Source organism: Neovison vison, chromosome 3 (genome assembly GCF_020171115.1).
Source record: "Neovison vison isolate M4711 chromosome 3, ASM_NN_V1, whole genome shotgun sequence".
Lineage (NCBI taxonomy): Eukaryota > Metazoa > Chordata > Mammalia > Carnivora > Mustelidae > Neogale > Neogale vison.
Window position 1 is genome coordinate 74,325,296 of NC_058093.1, and position 20,477 is coordinate 74,345,772.

At 41.1% G+C, this 20,477-nt stretch overlaps 1 protein-coding gene across 2 annotated transcripts; it reads right to left on the bottom strand.

Moving 5' to 3' along the window:
- Nucleotides 1-307: 307 nt before the first annotated feature.
- Nucleotides 308-19,469, bottom strand: PRKRA (protein activator of interferon induced protein kinase EIF2AK2). 2 transcript variants are annotated; one of them, XM_044242420.1, is made up of 8 exons: nt 19,279-19,469; nt 18,577-18,746; nt 15,168-15,249; nt 12,955-13,033; nt 11,800-11,917; nt 10,095-10,189; nt 3,667-3,841; nt 308-544 (listed from the first exon to the last, which is right to left on the bottom strand). In XM_044242420.1, exons 1-8 carry the CDS (start codon nt 19,341-19,343, stop codon nt 387-389), a joined length of 942 nt encoding a protein of 313 aa, XP_044098355.1. In that variant the 5' UTR covers nt 19,344-19,469; the 3' UTR covers nt 308-386. The 2 variants fall into 2 exon arrangements, with proteins under 2 accessions (XP_044098355.1, XP_044098357.1); XM_044242422.1 differs by lacking the exons at nt 12,955-13,033; nt 15,168-15,249 and adding an exon at nt 12,681-12,739.
- Between the last annotated feature and the right edge of the window lie 1,008 nt (nt 19,470-20,477).

The window sequence follows — 20,477 nt, forward strand, 5'->3', positions numbered from 1 at the left end:
TTCCCTGTACAAAGCCATTCGCAAAGAAGAGGTTAAGCACCAGTAAGAACGACTGTTGCTAGCAGTAGTTTTGTTTCTTTGCCGTCTTCGTCATCCTCATCATCAACAACATGCACTTTCTTCCCTGTATGGACGTGGCATTGTAACATGGATGCTACACTCTGCCTATGGTACAAAGTTTATAAATACAATATACCAGTACAAAGTTGAAGCCATTAAAAAGAGTTTAAGAACTACGAGGAGGTCGTTAATTCTGGAGTGTTGATGGAATCTAGGTAGAGATTTAGAAACAACACACAAACTCAAATGTAGTAAACATTTTACTTGGTGAGGGGCGCAGGGGGAGTTCTTCTGTGCTACTGAGGGCTCCAGGAGTTGCTTCAGGCTCACTTTCTTTCTGCTATTATCTTTAAATACTGTAGGGCGTTGTGAGCTGCGTCGCTCTGCGCGTTGCCACAGGAGATCCCAGAGCCGTGACAGACCGTGATGGGGCTGGTGGAGAGTTCGGCGAGACACTGATACTGTCCGTTGGCGCTTAGTTCTTCTGCAATGACATGTTCGAACATGACTGTCAATGTCAAGTGTACAGAAAGCCCATCCTTTATGAAAACAAGTCTTTACTACAGTCTAAATCTATACCACTCTGCTTCCTCCTCAGCTTTATCATTCTTCTCCAAACAGGAAACCAAAATGAGACAGCTCAACCCTAGCAGTTCTCAAACACAGCTGGGCTCCGTAATCACCTGAGGGAGCTTCAAAGGCGAGCAGGTGCTTTGGCCTCACTCCAGCTTGCTCAGTCAGAAACATGGGGTTGGGGGAGGAGGTGCCAGAGTCTTGCATTTTCTTTTTAAAGCTCCCAAGGCCATTCTAATGTGGCTAGCTGAGCAGCGTTTGCAAACTGAACCATATCCAACTTTTTTTTAGAGGGGAAAAACCCACTGGCTAGAGCACTAGAGAGATTGTGTTTTTCACTATGAAATCTAGGGTTATTTTCAGGAGACCTCTGAACCAAGAAATAAATGGCTCAGGGGAAGACCTCTCTTTTGCCTTCTGTGTTCTTTCCTTCTACATCTGTGCAGACAGTCTCATTGCATGCTGTGTATGTGGGTTAGGGTGTTTCAAAAACAATACCTAAACTCAGGAAACAAATGTTCTCCTCAAATGATGAATCACTGTCTCTAAGGATGGTTAGATGACACAAAAAGAGAAACAGGTAAGTTACAATTTGTTTAAAAGTAGCCACAATTCAATGTTATCTCAGCCACAGTCAATATAATGGGAAACATTCAGATACAATGGAGGTGTTCTAATGTGTGAAGAGGCTTTCTAGTTCTGGCACTGAGCTTTTATTTCTTTTTATTTATTATTGATTAATTAGTTAATTTTTAAAGATTTTATTTATTTATTTGACAGAGACACAGTGAGAGAGGGAGAAGCAGGCTTCCTACCAAGCTGGGAGCCTGATGTAGGGCTTGATCCCAGGACTCTGGGATCATGCCTGATCCGAAGGCAGATGCTCATTGAGTGAGCTACCCAGGAACCCTTTTTGTCCTTTTAAACTGAAGTAAAATTCATGTAACATACTATTAACCATGTTAAAGTAACTATGCAGTAATATTTAGTACTTTCACAGTGTTGGGCAATTGCCATCTCTAACTACTTACAAAACATTCTCATCATTTCACTTTCCCACGAAGAAATACCATACACTTTGAGAAGTTGCTCCCTACCTCCCCTCCCCCCAAATCCCCTGGCAACCACCAATCTATGCAGTAAACTATCCTGGATATTTCATTTAAATGGTATCATATAATGTGACCCTTTTGTGTCTCACTTTTCACTTAGTAGGTATTTGAGGTTAATCCATGTGGTAGCATGTCTCAGAACTTCATTTCTTTTCATGGCTGAATATTTAATTGCACATGTATACCACAACTGATTTGTCCATTCATCTGCAGATAGACATTTGGGCTATTTCCATCTCTTGGCTAGTGTGAATAGTACTACTGTGAGCAGGTGTGTACAGGTGTTTGACTACCAGCTTACAATTCTTCTGGGTATATACCTGGCAGTAGAGTTGCTGGGTCACATGGTAACTCATCTGAAGAGCTGCAAACTTCTGTTTTCCACAGCAGCTGAACCATTTTTTATTCCATGCAGTGTGGGAGGGCTACAATTTCACTACTTCTTTGCCGACATTTGTTATCTTCTACTTTCTTCATCACAGTCATTGCAGTGGGGACGAACTAGTACCTCATTGTGGTTTTGATCTGCATTTCCCTATGCAGATGACTGAGGGTAGTGAGCATCTGTCTGTGTGCCTGTTGGCCATTTGTGTATATTTTCTGGAGGATGTCTAGGTTCTTTTGTGGGTAACTGCATAGAAGTTAGCCAAATTAGTGGACTGTGCTGTTTAGACTGCTGTTCTATATTTAGAAGAACCACTTAGCTCTTAAAATTGGTATGATGCATTTCAAAGGCATCATTAATTCATAACCTCAAAAGCCATCTCAACTTTTTCTCTTTTCCCAGATTCTACCATCCATAGTCCTATTCTTGACCTAGCTTATTCATCTCTGTGTCTGAAACACCTAAAACAGTGTGGGTAACTTAATAAATATTTACTGAATGAATGGTCTCCCGTCAGTCACCTCTTCTGACCACGTGCGTCTGTACTAAACTCTCACTTTCCACATCTTTCTTAGTATATATTAAGACATTACACTTTATCTATCACATTCAATCCCAAAGTAGCAGAGAAAATCAAAAATTCTTTAAGCACCTAAACACCAGAGCTGGCAGCTCCTTCAAGCTGGGTCCCCACAGCCCACAAGGATGGAACAAGAGATATCAAATTCTTCACAAATTACACTGATGTTATCAGTTAAAATCAAGACACCAAACACACGTGTGCCAGCTTTATAAAGTAAATTAAAATCCAATGTGACTTGTTTTCTAATCTATCCACAACTGTCTACCTCAGTGATTAAGGGTGAGGAGATACAAAAATGGATTGCTGGGATGGAATAAAGCTATAAAGTGTTTGTCCCCACTGATCTCCTTGAATCGGCCAACAGTAACAAAGTGGAGAGAACGGGTCTGGCCCCCACCAACTTAGTGCTTGTTCTAGAAATGTGGCTGGTTTTTATTCATCAAGCTCTCCATCAGAGCTAGTTTAATGGACGCTGGATCTGCAGGGGCTCTTCCCCTGATCGGACTCTACCGCTAACCAGCTACGTCATCTCAGGCAAGTTTCTGAACCTCCCTGTGCCTTCCTTTCTCTCCTTATAAATAAGGATAATTGACCTACTTCACAGATTAGTTTGAGAATTTAATGAGCTGAAATATGTAATATCCTCAAAACTGGGCCTGGGCTATAGTAAAACTATAACTATTACCTACTGTTCTCTATTATTATAACATCTATAGAGATGTTAGCTATTATTATTATTTATAAGAATGGGACATACCAGTGATGAATAGAACTCTGCTAATTTTATATGTATAAACATATGTGTATGAAAGATATATATATATATATATATATATATATATGTATGCCATTTCAGTATCCCTGGTCAATGAAATAAATTGTAATACAGGCTTTGTTTCTGAAATACATTTTAAAAACAGATTTTGAGGTAAGCCAAAGAAAAAAAATCCTACCTATATCCAAATATGTTATATTAAAACCTTGTTCCTTGGCGATTTCACTAAGCAGCTGGATGTAATCTGTATTTGGAATACTGAGAAGGCTCCTTTTCAGTAAGTTGATCTTTTCACCAGGAGAATTCCTCAACGAATGCCAAGTACATCCTAAAGAATGGCCTACTACGTTTGTCTGAAAAACAGAGATGAAGATTAAGACTTGTAAATCAGACTGACTTCTAACACTATGATATAATTACAAGTATTTATTAGACATTCATATTTAATACCTTATAAAGCATGTTTAAATGAATACTACCTGGTTAACTTTCTCATTTTATTTTATTTTATTTTATTTTATTTTTTTTAAAGATTTTATTTATTTTTTTAAGAGAGAGACAATGAGAGAGAACATGAGCGAGGAGAAAGTCAGAGGGAGAAGCAGACTCCTCACGGAGCTGGGAGCCTGATATGGGACTCGATCCCGGGACTCCAGGATCATGACCTGAGCCGAAGGCAGTTGTCCAACCAACTGAGCCACCCAGGCGCCCAACTTTCTCATTTTAAATGAGATAACACCAATAAGCACACATTTAACAAACACCACGACATCAGAGAAAAAAGCACATGTAGTAATATACTGGGAGTTTTTAAAAATACTTTCGTATGGGGCAAAGGGCTCTCAGTTAAATTTCCTGAGGCCACATTTGGATGTATAGAATATTTTTTAAAAGATGTAGAAGATGTTTAAGAGCAGTATAAACCAAACTGTTAATAACTGAATCTGCCTAATAGCAATTTACAAATTAAAATATAAAATAATTTTACCATTATGATTTCTTGTATTGAATACCAACCAATCACTCTGACAGCTGGGAAGCAGAAAACTGTAGAAAAGGTGCATTGTACAAGTTAGGTTTGAGAAGGACAAGTCTTTCAAATGAATGGCAGGAGATCATAAAGTGCTTACCAGCCTTTTCCCAGAACCCAAAAGAACGTTCTCCTCTTCCTCTTTTCCTTATTGTCCCCTATATCCTTCCCTTTGCACCTCTGTTCTTAGAATGCTTTACATTTCCATGTTAGCTTATTTTTCTCAAACTGCCTTCATATATTATGCCAAAAAATCTCACAAAAGAAACAAACAAAAACTACTGCCCTCTGAAGTTGGGCAAACTATCCATAGTCTTATTAATGAGCCTGGCAAAGATTAAGGGATTTTCAAAAAAATAGATCACAAGGATGGCCAGTATATAGAATTAATAATCTGCAAAATTTGCTAAGCAGAATTTCATTTTCCTTGGTTGGAACTTTAATTTTTTTTTCTAACAAAATTTTAATTCATTGGTAGAGTAATTTCATTTAGAACAAGTATATAATGAAGAATAGTCTCTTTCCTTACCACTCCTTCCTGAAGACATGTTTCACTCCCAAAAGGTACTTACTATTAGAACTATTTCTTCAATAACCTTCTACAATTCTAAATTCAAGTGTACATAATCTTTTTATTTTATTTTTTACTTCTTTCTTCCTCCCTCCCTCTCTCTTTCTCTCTTCTTTGCAGCTCCACACCCAACATGGGGCTTGAACTCAGGACCTTGAGATCAAGAGTCATATGCCCTGGCAGAGCCAGCCAGGCATCCCCATAATCTTCTTTTAAACAAAAATGATAGCTTACTCTTCTATATCTTATTTTTCTCATATCAGTGTACAACTAGGCACTATATTTCACCAGATTTCAATTATGGCTTTTGGGTTATTTCTGATTTCTTTTTACTAACAATGTTACAATAAAACTTTTGCACTTGGATGACTTTAGCTGTAGAATAATTTCTATAAGTAGAATTGAGTCAAAGAACAGGTATGCTTTTAATTTTGATAAATACTTCTGGACTGATTTCTAAACCAACTTATACTACCATCAACAGTCTTGGCAGGTGCTTGTTTTCTGATACCCTTGCCCACACCTAGGACTATCTAACTTTGTAGGTTTCATCAGTCTAAAAGGTGGAAATAGTTATCTCTTTAATTTCCATGAGTGAAGCTGATCGTTTTTTTACCCATTTGTATCCTAAAGGGTTATCTTTTTTATTGATGTAAAGAGCTTTTTATGTGGTACTGAAAATAGTCCAATTACAGACCTGTGTTAAAAGTAATTTGTTCTTGGGGTGCCTGGATGGCTCAGTGGGTTAAAGCCTCTGCCTTCGGCTCAGGTCATGACCCCCGGGTCCTGGGATAGAGCCCCACATCAGGCTCTCTGCTCAGCAGGGAGCCTGCTTCCCTTCCTCTCTCTCTGCCTGCCTATCTGTCTACTTATGATCTCTGTCTGTCAAATAAATAATAAATAAAATCTTTAAAAGAATTTAAAAAAGTGACTTGTTCTTATTCTTGGTTTTATTTACAGATTTTTTAATTTTTTTGCAGTGTAATAGATTTTATGGGGTCAAATTTATCAGTCTTTTACTACTTTACATCTTCTAGGTTTTAGGTTCTATTACAAAGATCTCCTCTATGCTAAGAATTTTAAAAAGCAAAGCTCTTCTGTGTTTTCTCAAACTTGGTTTCAATTCTTAGGTTCAAATTTTTTGATCCATCTAAAATTTGTTTTGATATAAGGAGTAAGGCAGCAGCCTAAATACGCCACACTCACACCCACCCGCTCCCGCACACATCCTTCCCTCCACCCCCCACTGCAAATGTAGCTGTAAGTTATTTCTACATCATTTATTGACTAATCCATCCTTTCGCCCACTGAAGTCTCATTATTGACATATACTCTACTCCTATGTGGATTATTGTCTGTACCTGGATTCTCTAATCTATCCTCTATCCCTGTACCACTATACCTTTCACCACTATAGATTTATAGTATGTTTCATTCTCTGGTAGGTAGAGTCCCACTCTACCTGTTCAGTTTTCTTGGCTATTCTTGAGAGTTTATTTCTCTGGATAAACTTGGTAAAGCTGTACTGTGATCCAAGATGAATTCTGGTAGATTTAGAGTGAGACTACATTGCCTTTTTATATATTTTACAATATTGAGTCTTCCTACTGGAAATAGGTAGCTTTACATAAATTCATTCTGTTAATCCCTCAGTAGAGTTTGGAGGCTTTTTCAGATGGGTCTGCACATTTTAAGTTTATTCTCCAGCACATTATCCTCTTTCCTATTATTGAAATCTTTTTCATTCCAACTTTTAATATTTATAAATAGGGAAACTACTGAATTTTTCCCCAGTATACTTTTTAAGGATAGATTTCTCTTTTGCTTTAAAATGATCAATGTTATCAATCTTCATAAATTTTGTTAATAAAACACATACCACAAAAAGTCAAAAAGTACAGAATTATAAAAGCAACACACCTGAACTCATTTCATCCCTACCTTCAGCCCCCTTTCCAGAAGCAATTTTTAACACTCTTCTTTAATTATTCTAGTGGTTACCTTCATAATCCTAAATATGAAAAAACTATTGGTTTTATACATTAATTTTATGATCAATCACCTTGATGAATTCTCTTATTCTAGAAATTTTTCTTTTACAGGGCTTTACAGGGACACAATCATATTATTTGTAGTTAATGATCATGTTTATCTCTTCTTTTTAAGTATTCAACCTCATTGTTTTATCTAATTACATTGATTGGTACTTCTAGAACAAGATTTTAAAAATGGGATTCATGGATATCGTGTCTTTTTTTCTGAAATTAATGTAAACATGTAACTGTGATTTTGATTTTTTTTGAGGTATCTTTTGAGTCACAATAGGGATATGTTTTTAAATTTTTATTTAAATTCAATTCAGTTAATTGTATTATTAGTTTCAAGGGTAGAAGTTAGTGATTCATCAGCTGTATAGAACACCCAGTGCTCATATCATGTGCCCTCCTTAATGCCCATCACCCAGTTACCCCATCCCCTCACCCATGTCCCCTCCAGTAACCCTGTGTCCTAGAATTAAGTATCTCTTTGGTTTGCCTTCCTCTCTATTTTCTTTTTTTAAAAGATTTTATTTGTTTGTTTGTCTGTTTGTCAGAGGGAGACTGTGTCCAGGCGTGTGCATGAGTAGAGGGAGTGGCAGGCAGAGGGAGCAGCAGACAGAAGAAGCATGCTCTATGCTGAGCTAGGAGCCAGATTTGGTACTCAATCCCAAGACCCCAGGATCATACCTGAGCTGAAGGCAGATACTTAACTGACTGAACCACCCAGGTGTCCCTCCTCTCTATTTTTATCTGATTTTACTTTTCCTCCCCTTCCCCTATGTTCATCTGTTCTGTTTCTCAAAACAATAGGGATATTTTTAAAAGAGTTTATCAATGATTGCTAAATATCTTTTTGGCATCCATTGACTTTTCTCCTTTGACCCATTAAGGTGATTAATTATTGTAACAGATTTATAGGACCCAGCCTTGCATTCCTGAAATGCAAAAGAAATATCCTTGTGTTCCTGAAAGAATAATATACCAGAAAAAAGTTGCCCAAATTTTTTCTGGTATATTACTCTTTTACTATTTTACTGGATATTTTATTAAGGTGTTTCACTATAAGGGAGCTTAATCCATAATTTTTTCCATTGGGATTTGCTATTGTCAGGTTTTGGTGTTAGTGTTATGTTGTTTTGTTTTTTTTTAAAGATTTTATTTATTTATTTGACAGAGAGATCACAAGTAGGCAGAGAGGCAGGCAGAGAAAGAGAGGAGGAAGCAGGCTCCCCGCTGAGCAGAGATGTGGGACTCAATCCCAGGACCCCAAGATCATGACCTGAGCGGAAGGCAGTGGCCTAACTCACTGAGCCACCCAGGTGCCCCTGTTATGTTGGTTTTGAAAAATAAATTTAAAAGCTTCCTCTTTGTATATATGTATTGCCTGGAAGAGTTTAAATAGCATTGGAAATGATTTCTTCCTTGAATATTTAACAGAATTCACATATAAAACCACTTATCTGTGCTTTGTGATTTCAGTGTCCTTTCTGATCCAATTTTAAAACAAGTGAATGCACTCTTTAATGTTTTTCTATTAAGAATGTAAAACCAAAAATTTTTTTACTTTGTGTACGGTCTTCGATTTTTTTTCCTACAGGATGAGCCCTTATTTTGTTATCATCATCTAGGACACTACTATAGTCCTCAATTCTCATGCCCCACCTAATAAATCCTCAGATAATGTACCATGAGATGGAGAATATCACAATCTCAAACAATATGTCACAGGTAACTCAATCTCTTACACTCTGTATTTGTTTGCCCAGCTGCCTACTCCATATCTTTACTTAATTCTCCAAACACTTCAGATTGAATATATCCTACTCGCTATAGGTATAAACTCATTGCAGATATTAACTCAGAATCTTCTCTCCCTCATGTCCCACTCATCTTCTGTACTCCCCACACTACTGAATGGTACCACCATCTACTCAGTTGTCAATCTGGCTTACTTTCTCCTTTCCCCTTAGTCCCCACATCCAATCAACTGCCATGCCCTCTTCACTCCAGTTTTCTAAATAATTTTAAAACTAACCATGTCGACTGCCACTAGCTTAGTCCAGGCCACCAACATTTCTCATCCATTTTTTGTAAAACATTCTACAGGTCTCTGAGTCTAAGACTCATTCACTCACCATAGTGCAGCCAGTGATTCCTTTCTAATCCTGTCCTTCCCAGCTTAAAATTCTTAAATTCTAAGGAAGAATTTATCAGTGATTGCCAAATATCATTTTTGCTCCACCCTTGGGATAAAGTTCAATCTCTTGACTATAATAGTCCCTTCCAGATTTAATCCCAAAGAGGCCTTCTGGCCTCATTTTTGAGACACCCTCCTCCAACTCTATGCTCTAGCCAAGCCAAACTACTTGGGGTTCTCAGATGACATAAAGTATTTTACTCCTGGTCTGTGTAGGTGCTCTTTTTTCTCTTTGGAATTCTTTCCTACTGTTCTCACCCTGTAGGTCTTGGCTTAGATATTACCTCCTCCAAGAAGTCCTCCTAAAATCCCCAGTCTTGGCTGGATCCTTCTAGGTTGCCAAGCCCTCTCTGTAAGGACTAGTCCATCAGGTTATTTTCTCTTTTAGTGGGCTACAAACTCCCGAGTGGCTGAGACTGTCTTATTCAGATGCCCAGAAGCTGGCACAAAGTTCGGCACACAGTACGAGCTCACTAAATGTCTGCTGAGTGGATAAATGAATGAATGCATTGTCAATGTGAAGACAAAATGGCAATATTGGCTTATCATCTTTCGATCCCATCATGTGATTTTTGAATTTGACTCCCAAGTGCTCTTACCTGGTCACCCTTGTGACAGCTAAAATTGGGGTCGTGTACATCTGAACAGTGAAGAGATTTTTAAGAATTATGACTCTCAAGTGTCTATACAACAAGGAATCTAGGCAAGTTTCCTACAGCAAGAGATGCTTAATCGTATTGTCATCACAGGCATCTTGATCATTACTTACTAAAGAAATGTGGTTCTCTGGAGAAATATTACTGAATTTGGCAAGAAATTTCTCAGCAGCGTTTCTCTTGGCTTGCTTTTTTGATGCCCCCTTTCCTAAATAAAAAAAAAGAAATGGTAGGTTTAGGAAAGAAATTAGTGTCCATAGAGTATAAAGTATTATTGTTTGATCAGAGAACTATACTATTCTTTTGCTGACATCTTTGCTTATTGTGCTTCATTCAACTATTAGTTCTTTTTTAAAAAAGATTTATTTAGTTTAGAGAAAAAGTGAATGCACATGAGTGCGGAGGGTGGGGGGAGAGGGGTGAGAGAGAGGGAGGGAGAGTCCAGACTCTGTGCTGAGAGAGGAGACCGATACAGGGCTCAATCTTACAACTCTGATATCACGACCTGAGCTAATACCTAGAGTCGGGTGCTTAACCAACTGCGCCACCCAGGCGCCCCGATACAACTATCAATTCTTACATTTCTGAAGGCATTTCTTTGACATTTTTTCTTTAATAGTTACACTTTCTGTTTTTAACAGGTATATTTCCTTATGGCCTAGCTTTAATGAATCATACTTGGTTTAATTCTGACCAAGTATTCAAATTTATCAAGGTACACCTGAATTATAGCTCTTATCTCTTAAGGTCTACTTCTGACTTACCATCTTCTACAAACTGACAACCATGTGGAATTTTTCTTTAACATGAATAAGAAGGGCCCAGGAGATACTGCAGTTGAAAGACAACATAAGTAGCATCTCCTGTCATGCTTTTTGTTTTACAGATTTAAAAACTGAGGCCTAGAGAGATTAAGTAATTTGCCGACTCTCGCAAATCAAGGCATCAAGAATGGACACAAGGTGGGGTGCCTGGGTAGCTTGGTGGTTTAAGCATCTACCTGCATTGACTCAGGTCATGATTCCCAGGATCCTGGGATGAAGATCCATGTCAGGCTCCTTGATCAGTTGGGGAGCCTGATTCTCCCTCACCCTCTACCCCTCCCCAACCGCTGTGCATGCTCTCTCAAAAAATAAATAAATAAAATCTTTAAAAAAAAGAATGGAAGTTGGGGTTCCCACTTGCAGTCCAATGCTTTTTGCATTGGGCAAACGGTTGTTTATTACTTGAAACAGATACCTAGCCAATTCCATTTCATGCCATTTTAAGAATGATAGAAACATGGTGAGACGTTACAATAGGGACCCTCACTTAGTACTCTATTAAGTGACTTTCCCCCCATTATTTCTGGCCCTTATAACATGGAAGTTGCTATCATTCAAAGGGATAATTTCTACTTTATTTTTAGCTCACGCTATTTTTTGCCATCTAGCCTCTTATTAATCATCTTATTTTCAAATGTGAGCATCTTCTAGTCCTCCAATTTTCTCGAACAGCTGTTGAAACTTCCAAGAGATTTACATTGCTTTTTTCTAAAATGATTCTAACACATCAACACAAAGTATGTAAAGTCAATTATTTCCATAAATGAGCTTCTCCAGAATTTTAAAAAATATCATATTAAGAAGCATAAGTATTCTTAAGCCAAATATTTATACTTAAATTCAACTGCAGAAAGAGACAGTGGAATAGGAGTGTATCAATTTTTCCCCCACAGAAATATTTGAAAGGAAATCACAACAGAACTTTCTATGGTCATTCATCATCTGAAAATATTTCAAACGTCTTCAGTTGTATAAGAGTAAAAGAAATACCTACCAGTTTCCATAAACGACTCTAGCCTACAAATTGTGGTATATTCTCTCTTATGCGCAGGTCCTCCCTCTTGGGAAAGGGTATATTCAGGAAGTCTCCAGCCATGATGAATAGCCAACTCCTAGAAAATCGAGATGAGGCTGTAGTAGTAATTTTTACTATGCAATGGCTTAATCACATAAATGATACTTTCATGATTTTGATCCCATCTCTATTTATATGTTTGTAAAGAATAATGATATTCTGCAATGGAAAAATGGGGGAAGACCTTATATGCCCCATAAATATTCCTGCATTTTATATCTTGCAAGCCCACAATACCACAACTGAAGCAGTCTGCTGCTAGGATAGGAATGGTGTTCCCCTATTAAGCCATAGCAAGCAAATATCGAAGAGCTCGAAGAGAAAGAGAAGCTACTATGGTCCTCCTGGGGAACATCTATAGGTCTCACTGTCAGCAGTTCCAATGCCTCTCCCTCCTAGTTACAGACTTCCTTCCCACAGCTGGCTAACTACCGCACTGGAACAAGAGCAGATGCGCAAAGGCAGCAAACAAACAGACTTGGACAGAGCTGAGGAAAGAGCAGGCGAAGAAAACTAAAGAAAAAGACAGCAAGAAAAGGACCAAAAGATGGGCTGGATAACGGGGAGGGGAGCTGTCCAACAGAGCACATGGATAAATCTGCAAGAAGGATATTCTGCGTGCAGAAATTCAAAGCTGAATTTTTTTTTTTTTTGGTAGAATAAGCAAATAGACTACTTCCCCTCTCTTGAGGTAGGTTGCCAGATCTGGGTTCTTTATAAAATCTTCTGTCTTAACAGAAGTAGAAAGAGGTTTGTCACAACAGTGGCATGAAATATGCTTAAAGTATAAAACACTCTACCCATGTGCACTGGGGTCCTGTTGATCTCAAATGAGAATTCCACAAACCAAAGGCAGATACTGTATATGGAAGAAAATCCAAAACATAAATAAATAGGAAAATAATTGCAAGTAAGTGCTGTAATATCTAATGATCATAACTGGAAAAACAAAATACTATACCATCTTATCTTTGAAATATTTATTCCTTGTTTCAGCCCTTGTCATATGATCAATTTATGACATCTTTCTTCAATAGATAAAGTGTTATGTAAAGAAAAAACCCTGTGACTTACCTGTAATGAACCAATAGGGTTAAGCTGATTCTTTGGTTGCTTAGAAGGGTCAGGCATTAAGGGGTCAGGAACTGCAAAGCTGAACATTTTTTTTTAAATGTTATAAAACAAAATAATTTTCCCCAAACTATTAAGTAAATGACAAGCATTTCTTATTTCATCCTCCATGCCCCTGCTGTTCTCTATGGGATGCCCTTCTCTCCCATCTCATCTATGAGAATGTGATTTATCCACTAACCAAGGTATATCTCAAATGCCACTTCCTCTAAGAAACCTATATTATTATGAAACATAATGGAGCATAATTTCTCCCACCTTTGAACCATTATTAAGGTTTAGGTTGACCCTTTCTTAGGCAAATTATTTTACCATAAATTCTACACTCTTACAAATACATGTAATTTGTCCATCCCTCACCACGTCGCTCCTGTGTTCAGATGTGAAATCCCTGATGGCAGAGCCTATGTACTACTTACCTCCACAAGCCTCACAGGACTGTGCATATAGTAGGTGCTCAATAAAAATGTTTAAATAAACCATAGTACTGTCACAGCTACACAAAAAGGGAAAGACTAGTGATCGGACAGGAAATTTAGCCTGGTAATGTGCAAGACACAGATCATAATGCTGTTTTTCCACTAAAATAATTATGGGAGAAAAATCCATCTGATCTATCATCTGCTCCATGCTAGAACTATCCTCCTGAGATTGGCATGTACCCTGCATCAAGTAGATGGCCTACATGTACCTGGTTTTAGCACGTGGGGACTATGGTTGGGGAAAAAGAGAACAGTGTCTTCTAACTCGTTTGAAATTACTCATTATTTAGGCGATGAGTTTCTAGCCCCGAGTAAAGCTACATTCAAGGTTACTACCTCCCAGGTGACTGAGGAGTCACTTTTCTATGATAAAAGCGGTTTAGTTATTGCCACTTCATCAGGTTGCTTTTTCACCTGCCAGAATCTCAAGCTTTACATAGGCTGATGAGACAGGAATAGTCACTTACTATGCTGCACGCCGAAGCTACCCATATAATTGTGATGGAGAAGTGAGAAAGTCTCTGTATTAAATCAGGCCACTTTAGGCCTGATTACAGCTTAGTAATTCCCATCTTATCTGTCAAGAAGCACAAATATATAGTAAAGTTTGTTAGCCTTTTTTTGCTGACAAAGTGAAGTGTCCCTGTGCAGAAAGGACACTCCATATGTTCATTTCTACAGATATACTTAACACTTTGAGTTGACCTTTGGGCAGCACAGAAATAGCATGGTCATCACTGGCGAGGGGGAGAATCTGACACCTGCCATGTCGCTGAGCATATCTTCAAAGCCAGCATAAATCAGCTATAATGTATGACCCCAAAGACTCAAGCATTGTTTTGGGAGATCTAAAGTTTGTCAATGCTTCATTCCAAGCTACTCAAATGCTTTCGAAGGGCTTGGGAAGGGGAGAAGCACCGCATGAGAACCTATGTACATGCTAGACCAAAAGTTTTGAAGCTGGAGGAAAACCCCTTCTCAATTCCCATGGACCTCTGCTTTCAACGCTGAGCAGGCACCAGACTACACTCCAGGAATAACTGAGTGCATGAGAAGAGGAGAATTTAAAGGGTCAGGATGCTCCAGACTGTGTCCATTAGAAACCACAGGACCTCACTCTACGATACATGAGAAGCTCCAGGACCAATATTTTCCAAAAGCACCTAAAGTGACAACAAATTTATTTTGGAAAAAAATCTCATCAAGGGTTAACATCCCACTTAATGGCACTTTACATCTTCTTATATTTGGTATACATTCTATAATGAAAGTAAATCACTTTGTTGCCTTCCAAATTAGAATCTTCTGAAGAGTACTTCCCACTGACCTTTTTGCACTTCACAACTTATTTTATGTAGTGTAGAAATTATTACAGTCTTAACACAGTAAGATATCTTCCAGAAAAACTGGGGTTCTTTACTGTTGCATCCCACTGAGGAGAGAAAAAAAGCCTCATTCCTGAGAGCTTTCATTTAACACTTAATTGCTGGATTGAATTTCTTAAGGATAAAGTCATCTTTAACGGATCACCGACCGGTTTTCTCAAGGAAATAGAATTTTAGAGCTAATACTAACAACTGTTCACTTTGTTGCTTTTGTGAGCTTGTTCAAACTTATAATCTTACCTCAGCCATGATATTTTTGAGCTGCAGAATACAAAGAAATTTAGCTCACCAAATACTTGCATTGGCTTTCAAAATGTTTATGGCAGCCTCTGCAGCTCTATGTTTCGCCAGCTTCTTACTTGTACCTTCACCTGAATTAAGGTTAGGAAAAAAGAAATGTCTTTATATGCTGTCAAAGTGTGAGGCTTGCATAGACATTTGCATAATACAGAGCAAAGTCACTCTGTGTTTCTATACATACATACACAAGGGTAATAAAAATATATACTACGTATTGTAACAAGTCTCTACATGAAATTCATACATTAAAAACCTGTGATTTTAAGTTTTATGTATCTAATTCTATGTACACCTATATGCAAAAATTCTTGTGTACTGTTGTTTATTACATACAATGGTAATAAAGTAGACCATGTCACACTTTCTGAAAAAATGCAACTTAGTACTTTACTCTTTCTTATTCCTGGAGAGAAAGCAAACTCTTCTTTGGCAAGAAGTCTCCTTCAAGGGAGCCACTTATATCAACACTGTTTGACAGCAAAATGTGCACAATCTTATTTCAATAGTCCATCCTAAGCTGAGTTTAACTCTGTTTGGCTAAGCAATCCTGGCTACATGTTGGGTACAGTGGGAGAAAGCTTCTACAGGGAACGTGAGAGATTATGTCATGTGTCTTTCACACAATCTATATCCCTTACCTTCATAGCTAACAGGGTGTCGGGGACTGGGCCTGACTCATTACTGAAACTGCAGCCTAATTTCAGTAAGCCATCACACCTGTTAAATGATAAATTCAATCTTTTGCCCTTCTGAGTTCAAGCTAGGTGCTGAGAACCTTTCATAAGTGGTACCAGAATACTGATGTCCATTTCTCTGGTGTGGAGGAAAGAAACAGGATATGGAATGAATTTCAACTGTGACCCTCAAATGTCAGAGGACACACAAACCACACATCTTTATCTACTAACCTAGGGACTTAAGAGATATCAGAGAGTGCGAACCAGAATCCCGGCCCTTAAGGAGCACACAGCCTAGTGCAGGATTTTGTCTGTGAAGAGGCCTCCGAAATACAGCCGTAGGTGTTACAACTGAAGGGCTGACTGGAGGGGGAAGCACGCAAAAGGGGCAGCTCCCCTCCTCTTGGTAAGGATTCAGAAAGGTTACAGGAAGGAAGAGATAGTTGAACGAAGACATAAAAGACTAGTAAAAGCTAGTAAGGTGAAGAGAGCTGAGGCGAGGGGGGTTAGGAAGAGCATTCAGGGCGGAGAAAAGAGCACCTGCTGGGGCTTGGAGGTAATGGGGAGCATGGTATTCTCAAGAGCCCAGAGCAGCTGGGGAGATAAGAGCTTAAGGAAACGGGTTTTGAGATAAAAGACGACAGGGCTGGGACAGTAGGAAGAGAGGTCAAAGAACAGTTTTCTAAATTTGTGCTTCTCAAACTTGAATGTGCATAGGAATTGCCTGGGAATTCTGTTCAAATGTATACTCTGATCCCACAGGTCTAGCATGGGGTCTGATATTCCAGAGCATTTGCAGCAAGGGGCCAGGTGATGGTAATGCTGCTGCTGATCACATTTCAAGAAGCAAGGCCATTAAGTCATATTAAGAAATCTGTATTTAACCAGAGGGTGATGGCACACCTTTGAACGAATTTTAGGAGCAAGAAGCACACGAACAGATCTAAAGAGCCAGTGTCATATGAGAATGGACAGCCTGGGACTAGAAGCTGAGAGAGCAGCAGCAAGGTGACAGCTGTGGTCCACATGCGAGACAATGGCGGTCCAGACTGTAGCAGTGGGAAGACAAGGGAAGCAGGGAGATGCCAGAGCTGCTTAAGAAGTACGACTTGGTGGAAGAGTGGGCAAGAGGCGGATGGAGAGCGAGAGGAAGGAGTCACGAAAATGAAACCCAACTTTCCACTGTGAGCAAATGGGTGACGGTGGCACCTTTAGTGAGTGAGGCAATGCAGGGAGAACAGTCTTGAGGGAAAAGAGATGGTCTCAGTCTGGGACAAGGTGAGACTGAGATGCCTTTGGGTCATCCAAGTGAAGAGGCATAGCAAGCACAGGTTGACGACAAACTGTTCCACAACCAGACCTGGGCTGAATGAAGACAGAAATTTCAGGATGTTCAGCCTTAGAGAGCACTTGAACCCGTGGAGAGGCATAAACTTGCACAGAAAGACAGGGCAGTGGGAGGAGAGCAGGGGCCTAAGAGGAATGGTTGGTGCCCTAGGTCCAAAAACACACTGAAGGGAAAGACTCTTTTCTTAAATGTTCACTGAATATTTAAAAATAGACCTGTTAAGGAGTAAGGCAACGATTCCATGGTTCATTATGAGGAAACTTCCAGCTAGCACCTACAATCCACCTACCTCATACAAAGCCTCAAAATTAAAGTTGTTTCAAAGAAAATAGTGGAATCCAGATTTTCAGGGATCTAAACAAATGATGTCTTTAGATAAGGAAATGATGCAACTTCAGCCTTCCTGTTGAATTGTTTTCTTGGCATTCTTCAGAATTAAATGTAGTATTATTTTTTGCTTGCAACTAAATAGATACATAAGAAACAAAATGCTGGGACGCCTGGGTGGCTCAGTTGGTTAAGCAGCTGCCTTCGGCTCAGGTCATGATCCCAGTGTCCTGGGATAGAGTCCCACATTGGGCTCCTTGCTTGGCAGGGAGCCTGCTTCTCCCTCTGCCTTTGCCTGCCATTCTGTCTGCCTGTGCTTGCTCTCTCTCTAATAAATAAATAAAATCTTAAAAAAAAAAAGAAACAAAATGCCTACATTTACAAATGGCAAATTTAGTTATCATTTGTTCAAGCTCACCGACCATAAGGGGAGTCTGAGCTCTGAAACTTCATTGTTATGTGTCTTTGGGCATGTTAACCTGTTTTCTCATGTATAAAAAAGGAGATGACCTCTTACTAAAACCTGTACAGTGTTAGGAACTAGATGGTGCTAGGTGCTATGAAATATGGTATTTGCTATGAAATATAGTATTTGAGCTGTCTTCCTCACTTGGCTTGGATACACAAACAAGTATGGCACAATGGGCCCCAAGTGCCAGATGAGTCCATACAAACAGGGGTGAGGCTCAGAAAATTCTGTGCTCATGTCTCTTGGCATCTTCTATAATCTATGAAACTTGTCAGCACCTACTGATCCAGCTATGGTTGCTCCAAAAACCTTTCCTGCGTCTCCCTAATTCTTAAAGAACCCTAGGAGGATCCTAGGGCATGTTTCTGAGCTTTTCTTGGTATCTGGAGAAGATAAAATTAGGGAGAGAATCAGATGGAGCTGGAAAGTCCCCATGACCTGAGAAGAGAGGTCGCAGTTTCAAGAGCCTGCTCCTCAGAGCCGTCCCTGGTAAAAAGGGCACTTTTCCGAACTGAAAAGCAATACCAAGTCTTGCCGGACAACCCACACGAGCATGGGGTTAACTGTGCATACAGACCTGTGCAGGTTATGTCACCAACGGTTACTCTGAAGGTGAAAGTGGGTACGTGTATTTGCACATCCGATCTTTCACATTCATAAACCGGGATGTTCTTGGTCTTCATGCCGTATTCGTGTAATACCTGAATTGGTGTTTTCCCTGGCTTAGCTGTTATCATCTTCCCCAAACTGCAAAAACCAGAAAAAGGTGTGCTTTGCATGCCAAAGCGGGGAGGGAAGCAGAAGCATACAGAAGCTAGCTTTGACTGCCACCAATACTGACGCGGGAGGCGCCGAATCTCCCCTGCCGTCAGCGCCAGAGATGGCGAATCGCACCAGTCTCCGAGCCCCGCTGCGGCTGGCAACCGGCAGGGTGAAAGAGGGCTTTGGGGCGATAACTTGAAAGCGGGTGGGAGAAAGTCCCCGAAGTCTCGGGCGCTGCAATCTCTCAGGACTAAACCCACAGAACCGGTCTCCCGGGTGGCGGCGGCGCGCCACCTCCGCCCACCCCGCGCGCAGCCTGGGGCCGCAAGACCCCAGCCCGCGCGCGGCCGGGAGGGCGGAGCCGAGTGCCCCCGGGTCCGCCCGCAGCCGCTGGGGCGAGGGCGAGGGGAAGGGGCTTTACCCAGAATGCCGCTGGAAAGCGGGCTCCTCCGCCCCGCCTCTCGCGCCCACCACTCCCGGCCCTGCCCGGCTCGGCCCCTACTATTCGGGCGCTGACCTGAAGGTCCCGCTGTCCTCGCGCTCCAGCGGCGGGGCCGCGGCGCGATGCCTGCTCTGGGACATAGCGAGGAGGGACGGCTTGGCGGCAGGCGGAAGAGCGGTGCGGAGCGATGTCCTCGCTCCCCGGGTCAGCCGGTCCCCGAGAGGAGCGCTCCAGCGCCGCCGCCTCCTGGACTCCCCCTTTCCTCCCGGCTTGCGTCCCTCTTGCGAAGGGGACGGGCAGGGGCGGAGTTTGGGTGCAGCAGTGCCGGCCACGCCCCCTCGATGCCCGGGCTGCGGGCGGACTCCAAGCTGAGCCCCGCCTACCGGCTCTCCAGTCTCCTGGGCGCCCGGCCCCGCCCCCTCCCCTCTAGACTCCGCCCCTTTCCCCCGGCCCGGCTCCTCTGGCTCCCGCGGGTTCCCAGATTCCGTCCCGCGAATTCCAAGCGCTAAGCCGCCTACCACCGCCTAGGTGTGGCCCCAAGTTTACGGCCTCCATAAATGGAGGCGGTTTCCGTCCGGGAGAGGCGGCTAAAATTTTCGGAGGCAAGCCTCACGGTGGGCGAGGCCTGAGGCTCAGCTTCTTTTTCGGAGCTGGGGCTGAGGAAGGTTAGGGATCGGGGCTGCGTCACTTTAAGAGAAAGAGTTCAGGATTCTAAATGCAAAATTGCTACGGAAAGTCCCTGGACCTGGCCCCGAAGCTTGGGACTAGCGGTATATCGGCCCTGGGGGGCTGCAGTGGGCTCTGCCGGTCCGAGCCCTGCCTTGAGGAGCTCGCAAGGATGTCCGGGGACCCCCCACTCCACGGCCAACTCCTCTCCGGTCGGGTGGTTTCCATTGTCTCTAGGCTTTCGTCGCGGCTGGACGCTGGGCAAGCAATGCCCGTTAGGTGTAAATGAAGGCTTTTCTGCAGACTCCAATAAAATGCTGTTTCTCTACACCTGTGTTGTTAGTCGTAATTGCGTTTGCCTGGGATGCACCACCTTAGGTGGGGATCGGATAACGACGGTAGATGAGTCGCCTCGGGTATTGCTAGCCACTTGCAGAAATGACTCCCCGTGCTTTCTCTGCGTGGTTGAAGATTGCACAGTGCTGTTCACCCAAAGGGACGTTATTAAAAACTTTTAGGGATTTTTGGTTTTGGGGTTTTTGTTTTGGTTTGGGTTTTTTTGTTTTGTTTTTTTGTTTTTTTGGTTACATGAGAGTCTGGATACTCGC

What these genes read in the sequence shown, in the direction of transcription:
- PRKRA (XM_044242420.1), bottom strand. Translation starts at nt 19,343, where the DNA reads ATGTCCCAGAGCAGGCATCGCGCCGCGGCCCCGCCGCTGGAGCGCGAG. An exon ending in TGGTGACATAACCTGCACAG is followed by an intron (nt 15,250 to 18,576) that starts GTCTGTATGCAC and finishes ACCTTAATTCAG; the next exon opens with GTGAAGGTACAAGTAAGAAG. An exon ending in ACCCTATTGGTTCATTACAG is followed by an intron (nt 11,918 to 12,954) that starts GTAAGTCACAGG and finishes TCGATTTTCTAG; the next exon opens with GAGTTGGCTATTCATCATGG.